Here is a 16,129-nt window from a genome sequence, read left to right on the forward strand (position 1 = left end):
GGACAAAATGGTTGTCAAATTTATTCATTAAGGAAACGGTCCTTTAACACAGGGAAACCATGGTGTGCAGGAGTTTTAGTAGCCTCAAAATTACTAAGGTAATGTATTTAACAGTTATAACTATGTAACTTTTTCCTCAAAAACTGAAGGAAAGTGGTGTTATGCACTTCAGGTGCAGCATTAATATCTAACAGTGGGATTACAGTTCTCTACTGAAATCTTTGCATTTTTGCCATTTTGATAAAATAAACAGTAGCATATTTTTCAGCTGAATAAAAATGTACAATAAAAACAAACTGATAATGTTTTGTTGTCATGGTGAGCTGATACCATTTTATCAATTATTAGAAGTAGCCTGTTTAGTCTTTGAGGTGTCCTTTTGAAATGTATTACTTTACATGATAAATTGAGTTAAAATTAAGTGATGAATAGTAATAGGAAGAGTATATCACCAGTGGTACATGGATCACAGTGACAGACATGTTCAAACAAGTCTCTCTTGAGGCATTGAATACATTTCAATGTACTTTTTCAGACACTCATCATTGCCTGTATGACACTTTTGCGCTACAGTTTTATACTGTTCACAGTTCTTTGAATCACTTTTAGTTGAGACAAAAAACTCAAGGTCAATGTGTGTTTTGCAGTTTGTTACATTATTAAATTGCAAGATGTTATAACTTGAGAGATTCCAGCATCTCTCTGCTGTCCCTGCTCCTTTCTCGCTCTTGTCTCTACTCCACACTCGTCTTTGCCCTCACTCTCCCGCTCCTCTGCCTCTTACGTGTGTCCCTCAGCATGCGGCCTTGTCTGACTTTCTCAACTCGCACCTTGTTCCCGTCTGCTGCTCGTTCCCTCCCCGATGCCTCGACCCCCTATTCCCGCGTGCTCGCTAGCTCTCATCTTCCCCTTCAAGTGTCTCGCAGAAGTGTCCCGGAGTCCACCTTCCCTCTGCTGCTGCACGCCAAGTCCGTCTCCTCCTCCTGCAAGGCCGGCGCCCCGCCACCCTCACAAGATCCACGTGGACAGGTGAAGTGAGGTACACCACCCTACCCTCTGCCATCATTTGAAATGCCCTAACAGCCATTAGCCTTCAGGAAGGTAAACCAGCTTTTCTTTTTTCATTTCCTTTGTATGTTGAAAATCAGAAATGAGTCCATGTTGTTTATGCACCTGAATGTGTCTGGGGTTTGCGAACTATAGCCAACGACTTATTACTAGTGCGTATTTTAGAACAGTTTTATAGCAGTAGTCTGGTTTCCATTCTGCTTTACTTTGTCCACGTGTATACTTTTATTCCGAGGGACCCAGTGAGTGTATGTGGTCACCGTGCCAGCAGTCATTGTCGCCGCCGGGACACAGTTCAGTACGAGCCTGTTGCTGTCCGCTATTTGCGTCCCAGGTGCAGCATTAGGCGAGGAGAAACGGAGAGAGATCGGGGTGACCGAGGCTGTGAGACTGTAGGGCCGCGTAGAGGCGCAGGTTCGCTGGTGCCGCGCCGTGTCCGCAAAAGGCGTAGTGGCTACTAGTGAAATCGTCACGACTGACGCGTTTGTGCAAGAAGTTGTGACGAGATAAAAGCTTCACTCTGCTGTTGGATTTTAATTATACACGCGAACGCTTTCGAAATTACATTCGTAAAAAAGAAAAAAAAAAAGGCGGGACTCGGAGCAGGGGGGAGAAAAAAAAAAATCAATCAATATTCAACATGCTGCCACGCGAGGGCGTCTGCTGTGTTAGTTAAAATAAATTAAAGTGCGCGTATTTTGACAACGCGTCGCTGTTTAAGAAGAAGCGCCGCGGCAATACGTCGCTCGTCCTTGTGTTTAGGAAGAGCAGCCAGAGGCACGAGTGGATATTTGACGGTTCTCACGCTTTTCGCCCGTGAAGTGGGTGCCCCCATCCTGTCCTCAGAGGCGGAGCGGGGGAGAGCGCTTTTCTTTCGCTGTTGCCACTGTCCCCTTTCCACGGGATGTTTCGCCCGGCGCCGAAACGAGCACTGTGTCGTCCGGTTTGCGTGTTTGTGTGTGAAAAGCGCACGAAAGACGTTCCGTGCGGCGTAAAAACGGGTGTAAACAAACGTCAAAAAACACAACCTCGCGCCCGCTGTGGCGCGCAGTGTTGTTGGTCTCAATCACGTCCGCGCGTCAGTTATAAATCCCCGTTGCCTCCACAACGTCCCACCACAACTTGAAACGCATAACAGGCATCCTGCAGCAGCAGCAGCAGCAGCGGCGCATATTTTGTCTGCTTCTTGAGTCCCAGTGACAGTTTCAGCCATGGCTACTGATCTCCAGGAGACTGCGCCGGTCGCCGTTTCCGATGCCTCCGCAGACGCCAAAAAGAAAAGCTCCGCCAGCAAGAGCAAAGCGAAGGCGACCGCGGCTTCTGGAACACCTGCTGCCAAGAAGAAGTCTGGCAAGAAGAAGAAGAATCAGCCCGGTAAATACAGCATGCTGGTGATAGATACGATCCGCAAGCTGGGCGAGAAGAACGGCTCTTCTCTGGCCAAGATTTACAACGAAGCCAAGAAGGTGTCTTGGTTCGACCAGCAGAACGGGCGCACCTACCTGCGCTACTCCATCAAGGCGCTGCTGCTCAACGACTCCCTGGTGCAGGTGAAGGGCACCGGGGCCAACGGCTCCTTCAAGCTCAACAAGAAGAAGCTGGAGAAATCCGCAGCCAAGAAGAGCTCCTCCAAAGCCGCAAAGAGCTCGGGCGCCACCGGCACCGCAGCCGCCGCCGCCCCGCCGGGCGCCCCTGCCACCGCCTCCGCTGCCGCCGCCGCCGCCCCCAAGAAAGCCAAGAAGGCGGCGGAGAGGAAGAGCAAGGCGAAGAGCAGTCCGAAGAAGAAAAAGCCAGAGGCAGCCAAGAAGGCGGCCAAGAAGCCCAAGAAAGCAGCCAAGAAGAAGCCCGCTGCGGCGCCTGCCAAAAAGGTGAAGAAGCCCAAGAAGACCAAGACATCGGGCGCCAAAGTGCCCAAAGGCAAGAAGGCGTCCGGCGGCCCAGCAGCTTCATAGACACCGCGGCGCTTAACTCTCTTCTCATTTGCACTGAACGCGGATAAAGATGAATAATATGCTTCTTTTGGACATTCGTATATTTTTTATTTTTCGAAGGCTTTTTATTTTTATAAGGTAAACGTTTTTCTGTGCTCAAAACGTTGCGATAACAATTGTTGGGTTATGGGGAGGGGGTTGTCAGGGGGCAACTGTACACAAAAGCGCTGTCCTTTTGTGTGACAGTTGGCCAGTTATTGTGTGTCAGTGACTTTTTGTTGTTGTTTTCCATTTAGTCACACTACGCAGTTTGTGTTGTGACTTGATGGGCGGGCAACGCCCCTTTTCGGGATCAATTGAGTCTAAATATCGCGTCACTTACTTTGGAAAAGTCATTAATGGAAAAAAGAAAAAAGAAAAAAAACAAACTGTAACCAGCAATAAGACCTGTGTGACCTTAAGCATTTTGTGTTGTACCAAACCATAACCCGCATGCTCTCCTATCAACTTAGTTTTAAAATAATAAAAAAATAAAAAAAAATTTCTGCAGCTGTTATGTTCATCTATGTTAACTTAATAAAGACGTGTAAAGTTTAAAATGTGTTGTGTCCGTTTCATTTTATAATTTCTGCGGCAGGTACTTTCTATGCTAGTTTGTTACTACTATTCCTCAAGGGAGTGCTGTCACGTTATGAAAACCAGGGCGTGTTTTTATTGGCTGCGCCGTTTACACGTTGTACCAACAGTAACCAATCACATCATACTAACGCTTTGCCGAAACCTGTGCAAACCAGTTATAAAAGACCTTCCAATTTAAATTAGGTTATAAACGTCGGTTTATGCTCGTTCCAACTTCTCTAAAGCGGAACTTCCCCCACAATTTCACTCTTCATTTACGGCAGATCCTGACAATCATTCAATATTTTAATGTAATATTGTGGATGCAATATACGCTCAACTATCATCCTCTACCACGTGTAAATTTTAATATCCAATTGGTACTGCAGTATTGCTCATATGAGCATTATTGCCTAAGTCAGAAAAGTGACAAACCTACTACATAATATGTACCCATGTGATGCAAAGTTAAGCTAATTTTATAAAGTAGCGCTACATTATTTATAACAAAGTTCTGTTTATTAAAACATACATCTTTGTACATAAATATAAAAATGACAAACTGACAGTAAAGACCAAAACAACTTTCATGGACTTTAGTATTATAATCATTACCCCAACAACTGGATCACATTTGAACTAAGATGAGTCAGTGTGGAGAAACAAAATCACTGTGAAAGGGCACAACCATGCACTATACATAAATCTATCCATGTCCTGAAAGTCATCTCTACCCTCTGACCCCCTGGTCCCATTCCATCCCTTCCTTACTTTTCTACCCATCCAATAATTTCAGGATGCTCTCCCTTTCCCTCAGTGCCTTCCAGGCCTGGTCTTTCTCCTTCTTAGTAGGTGTGCGTTTCTTCTGCCGTGCAGCCATGATACGGCGGAACGCTTCCATCACTTCATTGTCAGACACTCGAACCCGCTGTCGAAGTTCCTGTTTTCTCATCTCCTCCTTGGCCAGACTGTAAGAAGCAATACAGGTGATCATCTTATTCTCTTTACTTATCCATCTGCACTCAGGTTCTTTCTGACGGAACAGAAAAATGAAAGAACTCGGACCTTATGATTAGTTATATTTACTGATCTACTTTTGCTAATTTTATTTCTATCATAAAAAATTTGTCACTACAGAATTTCACTCCCTAGCATGAAATCCAATACCAATGTAGACAATTATACTTTTTTTGGTTTTTAATTGTCCTTACTAGACAGCCATCAGAAACATTATTCTAAATTGTGTACATAATTTAAGTGACAACAGAACCACACAGTGGTTACATAGTAAGTTTTACTTTCTTCCTTACCGAAGCAGCTCTTGCTTGCGTGTGCGATTATGCATACTGAGGGCTTTAAGTTCTGCTTGACGCTTGTGCAGTTCAGCCAGCACTTCGTCCTCCGAGTCCCCACCTGCTCCCTGCCGTTCCTCTGCATCCAGCAGCCCCTGCGACACCAGTTCCTCCTTGATTCGCATCTCCAGGGATCGTGTGTGAGGCACACTAAGAGAGGGGGGCAAATATATATGAACAACATCATACTGGAAAATGAGAGTAATGCAGCCATTAAAGTCTCAGACTTGCAATGGAAGCAAGGGAGCAAATTCAAATCACATCATCTGGTTTAGAAGTACTGAGAAAGTACATTAAAGTTTCACAGTACTGATTTTTTGTTTGCATTTGGGCTATAATCAGTTTTAGCTATTAACTATTAACATTTGAACTACAAATGAGTGGCATACCAAGAAATATTTTGGACTTGTGGTCATACTGAGTTACCACTGTGCTACTTGGGGCAGCAGGTAGCACAGTGGTAACCCATCTCCTTGGAATCGTACTCCTGCTGCACCACTTACCCTGAAAAGCCCCAGTTAGCTACATAAGCCCTGCTATATAAATACGTAAATTGTTGTATACAGGCTATTATACAAACCTAAAACTGTAAGTGGACTTGACATATAAAATCTAAAAGGCATCAGCTTAAGAAAATATGAAATAACCGACACCTTTATCCAAAGTTCTTTATTTTTTTTTTGAAAAGTTACTTTGGGGGGCGCGGTGGCGCAGTGGGTTGGACCGGGTCCTGCTCTCCAAGTGGGTCTGGGGTTTGAGTCCCACTTGGGGTGCCTTGTGACGGACTGGCATCCCGTCCTGGGTGTGTCCCCTCCCCCTCCAGCCTTACGCCCTCAATTGCCGGATTAGGCTCTGGTTCCCCGCGACCCCGTATGGGACAAGCGGTTCAGAAAATGTGTGAGTGAGTGAGTTAGTTATTACTTCATTTAGAAGACGCTTTTCACAATTTCACAGTATGAAAGAAGATTGGAACCCCTGAAGAATTACTTTTATTCTTAAGTGCACGTAGGGCTGAGTCATTTATTGGTGGACGTTTCAGCATCAATCAAGATGTCAACATCAGCACCAAGAAAGCGAGAAAAAGAGGCTGTATAAACAATAATTTTATATACACTATCAGGTGATCCTAACAGGTGGCCGGTCATGACTGGCTGATTGGTTTGTTGCTGACCTTGACTTTGCTGAATTCCTGGATGCCTTGATCTCATCAGCCCTAGCTGAGACCCTTCTGGACATGCTTCTTACCTCATTAGCTCGAAAACTATATCTAAGCCACATGCTGGTTTATTTACTCTGGTCTGGACTAGTCTCCCAATCTTGTGTACAGCTGGATTGGGCCAAAAGCTTCAGGCAACCCCAAGTGAAGGTATGTCCTGTGGTTTCATCATGAGCTGAAATTCATCATCCTGAGGTGGTTTCATCAGCTAACTGAATAAATCTAAATGTAAATGAGTGAGAGTGGATTGTGTTCTCACCATCCCCTGATGTTCACGTACTCGCGCTGACACTTTTCTGCTAGTCTGTCCCACCGAGTGACACTCACTTCCAGCACTGTATCCTGTAAATAACTGGGGGCCTAGAAAAGCAGAATGTTATCTGCTTGGGGTCCACAGACCACCTCTTCTTTGTGAGCCACCATGTGGGGGCAGTAGCCAGGATCTAGAAGACGTCTCTAATGTATTGTTGTGTTTTGCATGTATGTTCTGACACATACGTAGCTGGTGTGAATGCGTCTCCTGAAGTTGCATGGGTACCCGTTCAGCTTGAGTATTTCATGTGGTTGTTTCTCTTTGGCTTCACACAAGGCACCTGCATGGTAAGGTGTTCTGATGTGATTAAATAGAGTTCACAAACAACATTTCTTATGGCATGTAGGTGATTGCTGTTATAGTGGAGCACCTGTTCTATGTGGTGTTATTTTTCTTTAGACTAATGTTTCTAACTTTCCCCCAATGTCTGTTTCACAAAAACATCCAGGGAGGGTAGGCTGTTATGCTTTTCTCCCCCCATCAGTGTCTCAACAGCTTTCTCCAAGTCTGCATCTTTTATGAACACGATCACAAACATATCCTCCACATACAGAATCTAAAGCATGCCTGGAACATGTATGATGGTTTTGCTCTCCCCTCAACCTGTGTGGTTTGTATGGGTTTCCTTTAGGTGCTCTGGTTTCCTCCCAAAAACATATGTCAAGTGACTCAGTGACTAAATGGTCCAAATTGTGTGTTGCTCTGGTGTATAAATGAGTGACTTGGTCATATGCTGTAGTGTGTGTAGCTAGCACTGTATGTCAACTTGGATAAAACTTTGTTTCAGCAAAATACTACATAGTATTTATTGCAAGTGATTTGGAGAAAAGAGTCTATTAAAACAAATAATTGAAAATGTACATCAAATAACACCACTATCTTGTCTTCTTCAACCAGTACGCTCTCTTGTTTGGACAGGAACTAGGTCAAAGAAGTGAGAGAATGTGGCGAATCCAAAACCAAATGTTGGAGCATTTAAGCAATACCTTAGACAGGTTGCATGTGAGAGCTGCCCTTGATCCAACAGTTTTTTTTTTTTTTTTTTTAGCATCTACCTGATCTTGCTTGCTATTTTTGTTGTCGGATGCTAGTGATGTATGAGTAGTAGTATCATTCAACAGTTGTTTTGATTGGTTATTGTAATGCTCTTTGTCCATAATCATGGTAATCCACCTTCTATAAACCAGGGCTACTAGTATATTCCATCTCTCTCTTCATTTCAGCTTATGGAGAAACCACAAGACATACCTTCAGTTGGGACACTGTGAAGATTCTGGACCGTTCCACCTGTACACAAGTTTGGAAAACCATAGGAGCTCCCTAGCTAGACTCGGTAAACCTTCACGTGGGCTTTAGCTCGTAAACATTGTCTATCAGCGATAAGGAGCGTGCGTAGCAGGATCTAGGTCAGGGTGGAGGCGAAATCAAGGCATCTTGGAACTGAAGGACAAAAGGTCAAGGTCAGTAACAAACAAATCATTCAACCAGGACCGCCTGGATATCGGGGTCATTTGACAAAATATAAACACACTGTTTACAGCACCCACCCCTTGTCACTTATTATGTGCTGCTTATGGCATCTTGACTGAAACGTCAGCAAATAAACCACTCAGTCATGCATGCACCGAAGAATCAACTTTACGACGACTGACCCTTTTACACGGCATGGTGGCGTTACTATCAATTCAGGATAAGTACCTTTATCAGTGGTACAACAGCAGGCAGCAGGATAGAGGGATTCAAACAAGAAACACTCAGGTTGCAAGAAAACACCACTAACCTCTACAGTACAAGCTACCCCCTTATGCTTGCACTTATCAGTTCGTAGAATTTCACACTTTTGGTTTGTTGACACAGGATATTTGCAATCATAAGCAAATCTAAACCTAATTAAGAGTTCTAATATAAGATGATGTACAGGATTTTTTTTTTTTTTTTTTTTTTTTACCTGAAAGGCTTTCCTTGACTGCGAGGGGACGTGCTAGCACCATCATTCCCCACATCCTTCCCTGACACATCGGGAATTGGTGAGTCCTCCATAGGGGAGATAATATTCTCCTGGCAGGTGGGAGACAAAACAAATGACAAATGTAGCCATAGAAACAGGATAAGTTAAGTCCTGTCTAACAAATAATTAACATCTGGACAACCAGTGGGACAGTAAACTCTGATCAAACAGCAGTAAATACTACGGTTTGTTTCAGAGTTATTCTTTTATTTGTAGGAGTGTTCCCTTACCTCCACCAGAGCCTGAAGGAGACGCTGCGTGAGGGGGCCAAAGGGGCAGCCATCCTCGGGTGGGTCATGTTGGGACTCTGACTTCTTTAACAGGGCGTCCACATCTGGGAAAAAAAGACACACATTACGGAATCGTATTTTTCATTATCCATTATTTTTCTAAAACAAGATTTCAGTGCCTTAATGGGTGTTATTGTCTACAACAGAAAGTGGTGTGAATAAGTAAAATACCAAAGAATTAAAAATCCAACCACTCACTACCTTCTTATTTGTTGTGTTTGACCTTTTTTTGTGCCCTGTATTCTGTTGCACCCCTTACCCTTAGCATCCAGCTCAGAGAGAGGGCCCATCACGCCTTTCTTCTTTTCATTTGCTCTGGCTCCATCTCTCTGCTCCTCTAGCAGGTCTTCCTGAGCCCAGCGCTGTGAGTAATGCTTTCCTAAGGCTGGTACCTGCAACACAACATGCTTGCTCAATCACGCACTGACAAACGCCCCATTTTTATGCAAGACATGGTACTCCTGTATTTCTCAGAGGTGTTTATGCCTTTAACAGGCTTAATATAACTTGTGCACATTGTCTGGACAACATAACAGAACATACAATGTTTAAATTTCAAAGGCACAGACCACATTGCTCTTGCAATGCACCTTGTAGTACTCTGCCTCATCTTCTGGGACCTTCAGCAGCTCCTCAAGCACTCGGATCTCCTCGTTGGTAATATCGGCACAATACGGCTCCACTGAGGCCCAAAACCTAGGGCACACACGTGCAGTGAGCCTAACAAGCTGAAACAGTTACACAGCCAAATGGGACACATGGTCACCCTGTATCTACTACACCAACATTGTCCTTTGCTCTACAAGCTCTGTGTCCAGTAATTACATCAATAACAAACAGATAAAAACTTATTGATCCTGAAGAAAACTGCACAAAAATTAAGTATATAAAGTCAGGGGTTCCAGAAAGCTTACAATAAATGTTAAATACTACATACATCCTAGATACAAATTTTAATTAAAAAAAAAAGTGTGTTGCGCACTTGCTTTTGTCACTGCTCTGTGTACGTTGCAGTAGCCAGGAGCAATTTCCATCAGGATTAAAAAGTTTTCAATTCAGATATAATTTGTAACTGACAGTCTAAAACTTTTGCAAAAAATAAGTGAAATAGAATTATTTCAGCATGTCAACTAAGCTGATAAGCGCTCGAGTTTACAAACAAAAATTTAAAATAAGGCCCAACATCATTTCAGTTCATGCAATTTTTCATCGCTGAACAGTTGTGTATGTCACTCACCTGTTGGGAGTGTCGTTCTTGGGATTGCGGGGGATATCCTGTGGATCTTCATTAAACTCATACTCCTGGATCTTTGGCTGAAGGTTCTTGGACTTGGGTCGTCCAGGACCAGGTCCTGGGCCATGGCTTCCTTTGCCATCCAGTTTCTGCTTCTTCGGCTTGGAGTGCCGCGGCGTGGCCATGAGATCCGCCTCCTTGCCTGGCTTCAGGAAACGCTTATCCCCTTTTTTATCCTGCCAGTCTGTGAGGATCTAAAACAGCACAACCAATGCACACCGTCAGAAAGACCTCTTAACAGACACCCACAGAAAGCAGCGTGTTCATTTCCACACCGTGTCTCCACTACGACGGGAATGGACCGGTACGTGGTTTAAAAAATAAGGGCTCTCCAACATCACTAGGTACGACCCGTCGATCGTTGACGTTAAGCGCCACATCGGCCATCCCTGTAAGGAAGCGGACGAAGATCACAGCGACCCATTGACCACCAGCAGATGACCATCAGGCCGGTGAGCGTCCAAGTGACCATCAGTGTCCGTGGCGTGATGACCATGGCATCTGTGTGAGTGACCGGTTGAGCCCTGCGTGACACTCGCACCTGTCTCTGCTCCTCCAGCGCTCGAAGGCGCCGGATGGCCGAGGACAGCAGGGTCTCAAGCTCCAGCTGCAGGGTGTCCAGCTCCTCGATCCCGATGCCGTCGTCGTCGGAGCGACTGAGCACGGCAGTGTAGCGGGGGCAAACCTTAACATGCTCAACAGGTTTGAAATCGTAGTATTTCAGCGGGGGGCAGTCCTTCAGTTCGCTCATGCTTAATTTTAAGCGCACCTGACCTGTGTGAACGGAGAACACACACATGATGATACACACTCTTCAGCACAGCATCACTAACGTTACCTCGCCGACAGTCTCATAACTCATCAGGGTCATCGTTCAACCCTCACTGGCACGCGAGATGCACTAGATGTTATTAAGGTGTAATACACATTTTAATTAACATATATATATGCAGCAGTAGTAACAGCATGGATCGTTTCGTTACACCACACGCACACACACTGACACTGCAGGCTGCACTCAACCAGCTCGCTAGACAGGTAACTCTGTGGCGTTTCCCGCTGGGTTCTGGTGTCAGCGAGTCGTGGAAAACGCACTACCTCAGAAGTGGGAACTCTTATTCAGCAGAAATTGATTGAATTCAGTGAGGCCGTCGCTCTGTTGAATCACACAGATGAAACTGAAAAACAATGGCGTAGCGAGGGGCCTTCAGACTGCGGGGTCCATTACGGACTGAACCATGTGCTGAGAGGGGGGGGTCCAAGCACCAGTCGCCGGTTTGCTTTCAACGAGTGCGCGGACAGCTTTACGCATTCAGTATGTCCTTAAAACAAGTTCTCTTCAGCTGTTTGCTATGCCTGTTATGTTTTAACAGGTAAATAATGTCAAAAACCAAATGTCTTCCGAACACGCTGGTACAAATAACCCGGCGAAACCGTGTCTACTTCCGACATTCAAATAGCAATATTGAATATAGTGGATGCGTTACGTATGCTTCACAAATGTAGAAACAACAAACAATGGCTACGGTTAAGACTGGTTATATTTTTTAAAGTGCGTTTTACACATTTTCAATGACTTGCTCAACTTTTTACACTGTACAGAGACATTTTTCGTGTTTGATTGAGCAGGCGTCCCCTACACTGCTCTGTGTAATTCGGCGACCCGTTTCACCTTATAAGGAAGAAAGTAGGGGCTAAAACGTAATATGAACGCAAATAATATTCCATAAATATAACACACTAAAGTGAAGGGACTGATTATGAATTGAGTACAGTGCACAAGTAAGAAGGAACCCATGGTGTAAAAAGTAAAAGATGCTCTTTAATTAGAAAAGCCACTTTCATGTATATGAACATTGTATTTAGAAAAAATATTGGGGGGGGAGGTAAGGGCACACATAATGAATGTTTAAACATTGTGCTATTTTGGCATCGCTACGATATTAATATCAATTTAGATACTTCTGTGTTTCACTTAAATTATTACAGAAATAGTGACCGACATAATCATGTTTTAAAGCACACTTGCTCTGTATTGTACTCATGAGGAATCCTCCCCACAGTGTGTCGTAAGTGGTACGTCCCAGCGAGGGAGAGGTTCGCGGAAGAGCGGGCGTGGCGAGGGCACTCCGTCTTCTTCCTCTACCAAGACGCTGAAATGGTAAGAGCGCTCAATCATTTTCTTCCGTATGAAATTCAAACTTAATATATCGCCTTACGATGACATTACATAGATGGTCGACTGCGTGCACTGACAATATCTTGACTATGCCAAGTTCAGCGGATACGGTGGTTGGTTTTTAATTGCTGACCCCAGTCCGGACTAACTGCTCGGGTAGAGCAGCGTTCTCAGTGTGGATCCGCACCCAGATCTCGATTCACCAGCGACGTGCATTGTTGTCTCCAGGTGTTTTCAGGTGGACGCGGACGTGTTACCTGAAAAATCCAAACTGAATCGCTGTTGATGTGCACGTAATCGCGTTGCATCTGCCTTGCTGACGTCATTGTCGTTAGCTGTTGGCGGCGTTAGCCGTGAGCATTCAGCAATTGAGCCGTCTGCTGTTCATTGGTGGAAGCTCTGCTGCTAGCTGCTCTTAGCTTCCTGAGAGTCTCCGATCGCCTCGGTCCCTTTTTAGGAAGCTGGCTACGGCTCTCAAGCTCACAGCGAGCACAGGAAGTTACTTCTGAATGCCAAGAAAGAATATACTGCCGCTGACATTCAGCGGGATATATTAATTTCTGCCATTATATCGATACATTTTGAGCTTTATTTTTAGCCAGAACAGAAGTGTTTTCAGTCAGTGGCAGAATGGCAGGAGGATGTACAACGCTGAAATGTGGTTGTCACACAGTCCGCCCTGTCTCTCGACTCTTCTTCTTGGTTCTGGTTTAAAAGCTTTCCCTCGGCCCACGACTGAGGATAGCCGAATATATTTTTAATAGTATTTCGTTCTGACCTGTCCATCTTCACGCGTTACACGGACTCGTTTTAACCGCCCCAGTCTGAGGCACAGGCGGCAGGTGTTCGAGTTGCGAGCCCACAGCGTTTGGCGGAGCTGCGCGAGCGCTTCACACGGCGCGCGCTTCCCCCGCGGCCACCGGCCGACGGCGCTGCGCTACATGATACACACTGTCTGTCACTGCAAACAAAACCAGAAGTGGCCAGTAGTATTAATAGCAATAGAAGTTTATTTTTCTCCTTCTGTCCTCCTACTATTAAGTTGTAGCAACATCATGATGATTACCAGATAAGATGACCTTCTTCTCTCATTTCGTGACTAAACTACTTCCTCTTTTGAGAACTCCGGAGAAGCATAATCCAGAGCTGCAGCTCCTTAAATAAGTATGACTTGTTTGAACAGGCCTTTGTTTGTAACTTTGTTAGCATCGATAATTTACTGCACGCACCCAATTATTTAGAGTAGTGGTGCTGAAAGGCTATTTTAGTATAATTCAAGAGGATGAAGTGGGCGGCGAGATGTCAGTGTGAAGGCAGCTGGTCTCAGACTTTGTGTGTTGCTTTGCAGCAGCGCAGGGTCCCTGGAATTCTAGTTACAGGTTGGGACCTGTGCGTCTGCTTGCCGGCGCTGCTGCCGGGAGGGGTACGAGATGCCTTTAGTGCGGCACGGCCTTTTGCGGAGGTAGAACGGGGTAGTGAGTGGAGCAGATTCATTGGTGCTCTTCTAGGTCACGGCCAGAGTCTTGAACTCGATACGGGCACCTGCAGGAAGCCAGCGGAGAGACGAGGATCTGGGAAATCATCTCGGAATTTTCATACGATCATACTTGAATAAACTTTGATTTCTCAGTTGAATGGACGATTAGTTGGTGCCTGTGCACTTATGTGTGTCCCCCTTTTGTTGCAAGACGGCGACTCTGCGCCCATATCTGAACGCCGTGCGAGCCACGCTGCAGGCCGCACTCTGCCTGGAGAACTTCTCCTCTCAGGTGGTGGAGCGTCACAACAAGCCGGAGGTGGAGGTCCGGTACGTTCTCTTTCTCATATCTGTAAACTTCAGTCTGTATTTCTTGTGTCCGTTGCAAATAAAACGTCCGTTTCCCAACCCGCAGGAGCAGCAAGGAGTTGCTGCTGCAGCCCGTGATTATCAGCCGCAATGAAAAGGAGAAGGTTCTCATAGAGGGATCCATCAATTCTGTCCGTGTCAGCATTGCTGTGAAGCAGGTTAGCCTTAAAGCTGTAATTCTCTCCCACAAAAGTTCTCAGCCTGGAGCAAATATCGCAAAATAAGTAAACTATTACCTTTTCTTATAAAACTCACATTGTTTATCATTTGTGCAGTTTAAAGCATAGCGTCACATGATGGTGCTTTATGCATCAACACTCAACAGCTACATTTTAAAATCAGCACAATGCATCTTATTTCTTACTCTTCCTCACATTGTTACAGCTTGCGGGTTTTATGACTGGCTGAGTAGTGAGAGTTAACATTGCGATTTAAATGTGATTCCCAACAGGCTGATGAGATTGAGAAGATCTTGTGCCATAAATTCATGCGCTTCATGATGATGAGAGCAGAGAACTTCTTCATCTTGAGGAGGAAACCTGTGGAGGTGAAGAGGGATAAATGGGTGGAAGTTGGGTGAAGATGATGGGATGGAGGGAACTGTTCTGAGGATTTGCATGCTGAGTAGTGCTATGAAAAGTTTGGCAGCATGGGATGAGGGATGGGCACCATGAGAGAAGAATGTCCTCTTATCTGACCATTTCTTGTTCCTGGTGCCAGGGCTATGACATCAGCTTCCTCATCACCAACTTCCACACGGAGCAGATGTATAAGCACAAGTTGGTGGATTTTGTCATCCATTTCATGGAGGAGATTGACAAGGAGATAAGTGAGATGAAACTGTCCGTCAATGCCCGTGCCCGTATTGTAGCAGAAGAATTCCTCAAAAATGTGAGTTTCACCCCTCATTTCTGTTCTCACTCTGCATTACTGTAACCTCAAATGTGATTTGGAGTCTTCATGAGTATGAAACAAAGTATTAGTAATATTTCAGATACTTTTGTTTCATACTTGTGCTAACTCAATCACATTTGAGGTTATGGTAACAAATTTAAACAGGATAGTTCAGACAATGCACCAGATAAGTGATTTGTTTGCACTGTTGCAGTTCTGAGGAAGGATTTCCAGTCCTTGTGCTGACCTCATGACGTGGCTGTAACTGGATTTGTGGATGGCGAGGAAAAGTTTTTAGGGGCCAAATGAAGAGGAAGGAGCGCATGAACACCAGTCAGCAAGGAGACCCATTGAAAAGAGACCAATCCAAAAGAGGGTGCCATGGTCCTCTCTTAATAGGCTTCCCTGATCTAATGAATATTGATGTTTTGTACATAAATATTCTCAGCTATGTTAATTTCTGCCTTCAGAACAAAACTTTAAATCAGGCGGGTCCTTTTAGTTAAACCTGAATCAATATTCATGAGGGCAGGGAAACATGTTTTTTCTTCTGGTAATTTAATGTGTTTTTTATATATAATATACAATATACTTTTTGTTACAACCACCCTTCAGACTACAGTGAGGACAATGCTTATGCTTGCATTTTGACACAATATTGAACAGACCTAGCAATTGCTGATGGAAACAATCTTAGATATGTTGTTGACAATTAAAGCCCATTACCCCTCATTTGTAGTGCTTTTTTTCCAGTGAGTTTCCACTCTCCTTGTACATCAGATGTTTCAATATACAGTCTAGGGATGCAAAGGGACAGTCATTTAGTGGAAGAAAACTTAATAGGCTGGACTTTCACTATTATATCAGTTGACATTTCATTAAAATATTTTGAAAGTGTATCCTTGGATTATAGCTGGCAGCATTACCCCATTGTTTTATAACATCTCATATACAAGATGAAAACTAAGGCACAGAAACCAAAAACCAATGGCACCTATGGCTGTAGCAAAGGTTGTGATGAGTTTGCTGTATAAGCAGAATCTAGGTACAGCCTGCTCACAGGGGAATGGCTGTCACCGAAAAGGGTCAAACATTTCTAGTACAAGCGGGCAAGATTTTT

At 44.5% G+C, this 16,129-nt stretch overlaps 3 protein-coding genes and 1 long non-coding RNA gene across 7 annotated transcripts; 3 read left to right on the top strand and 1 right to left on the bottom strand.

Moving 5' to 3' along the window:
* Positions 1 to 892: 892 nt before the first annotated feature.
* LOC114909871 (uncharacterized) lies at positions 893 to 8,879 on the top strand. Of its 2 annotated transcripts, none has more exons than XR_003797429.1 (4): positions 893 to 1,101; positions 7,722 to 7,958; positions 8,454 to 8,525; positions 8,723 to 8,879. It is a non-coding gene; the product is annotated as an uncharacterized LOC114909871 (long non-coding RNA). The 2 variants fall into 2 exon arrangements; XR_003797428.1 differs by having other exon boundaries at positions 7,722 to 7,831; positions 8,723 to 8,788.
* Positions 2,171 to 3,598, top strand: h1-10 (H1.10 linker histone). Its single transcript, XM_018756640.2, has one exon. The coding sequence runs from the start codon at positions 2,280 to 2,282 to the stop codon at positions 3,018 to 3,020; it is 741 nt and encodes a 246-aa protein (XP_018612156.2). The 5' UTR covers positions 2,171 to 2,279; the 3' UTR covers positions 3,021 to 3,598.
* tada3l (transcriptional adaptor 3 (NGG1 homolog, yeast)-like) lies at positions 3,526 to 12,558 on the bottom strand. Of its 2 annotated transcripts, none has more exons than XM_029249867.1 (9): positions 12,527 to 12,558; positions 10,632 to 10,864; positions 10,034 to 10,284; positions 9,387 to 9,492; positions 9,056 to 9,188; positions 8,737 to 8,840; positions 8,447 to 8,556; positions 4,928 to 5,119; positions 3,526 to 4,585 (listed from the first exon to the last, which is right to left on the bottom strand). In XM_029249867.1, exons 2-9 carry the CDS (start codon positions 10,839 to 10,841, stop codon positions 4,393 to 4,395), a joined length of 1,299 nt encoding a protein of 432 aa, XP_029105700.1. In that variant the 5' UTR covers positions 10,842 to 10,864; positions 12,527 to 12,558; the 3' UTR covers positions 3,526 to 4,392. The 2 variants fall into 2 exon arrangements, with proteins under 2 accessions (XP_029105700.1, XP_018612153.2); XM_018756637.2 differs by lacking the exon at positions 12,527 to 12,558 and adding an exon at positions 11,189 to 11,513.
* Positions 11,857 to 15,742, top strand: LOC108936968 (actin-related protein 2/3 complex subunit 4-like). Of its 2 annotated transcripts, none has more exons than XM_018756639.2 (7): positions 11,857 to 11,872; positions 12,154 to 12,251; positions 13,958 to 14,076; positions 14,162 to 14,273; positions 14,567 to 14,662; positions 14,836 to 15,006; positions 15,224 to 15,742. In XM_018756639.2, coding segments are annotated over exons 1-7 (603 nt in total). In that variant the 5' UTR covers positions 11,857 to 11,871; the 3' UTR covers positions 15,230 to 15,742. The 2 variants fall into 2 exon arrangements, with proteins under 2 accessions (XP_018612155.1, XP_018612154.1); XM_018756638.2 differs by lacking the exon at positions 11,857 to 11,872 and adding an exon at positions 11,883 to 11,898.
* The last annotated feature ends 387 nt before the right edge of the window (positions 15,743 to 16,129 follow it).

Source organism: Scleropages formosus, chromosome 2 (genome assembly GCF_900964775.1).
Source record: "Scleropages formosus chromosome 2, fSclFor1.1, whole genome shotgun sequence".
Taxonomy (NCBI): Eukaryota; Metazoa; Chordata; class Actinopteri; order Osteoglossiformes; family Osteoglossidae; genus Scleropages; species Scleropages formosus.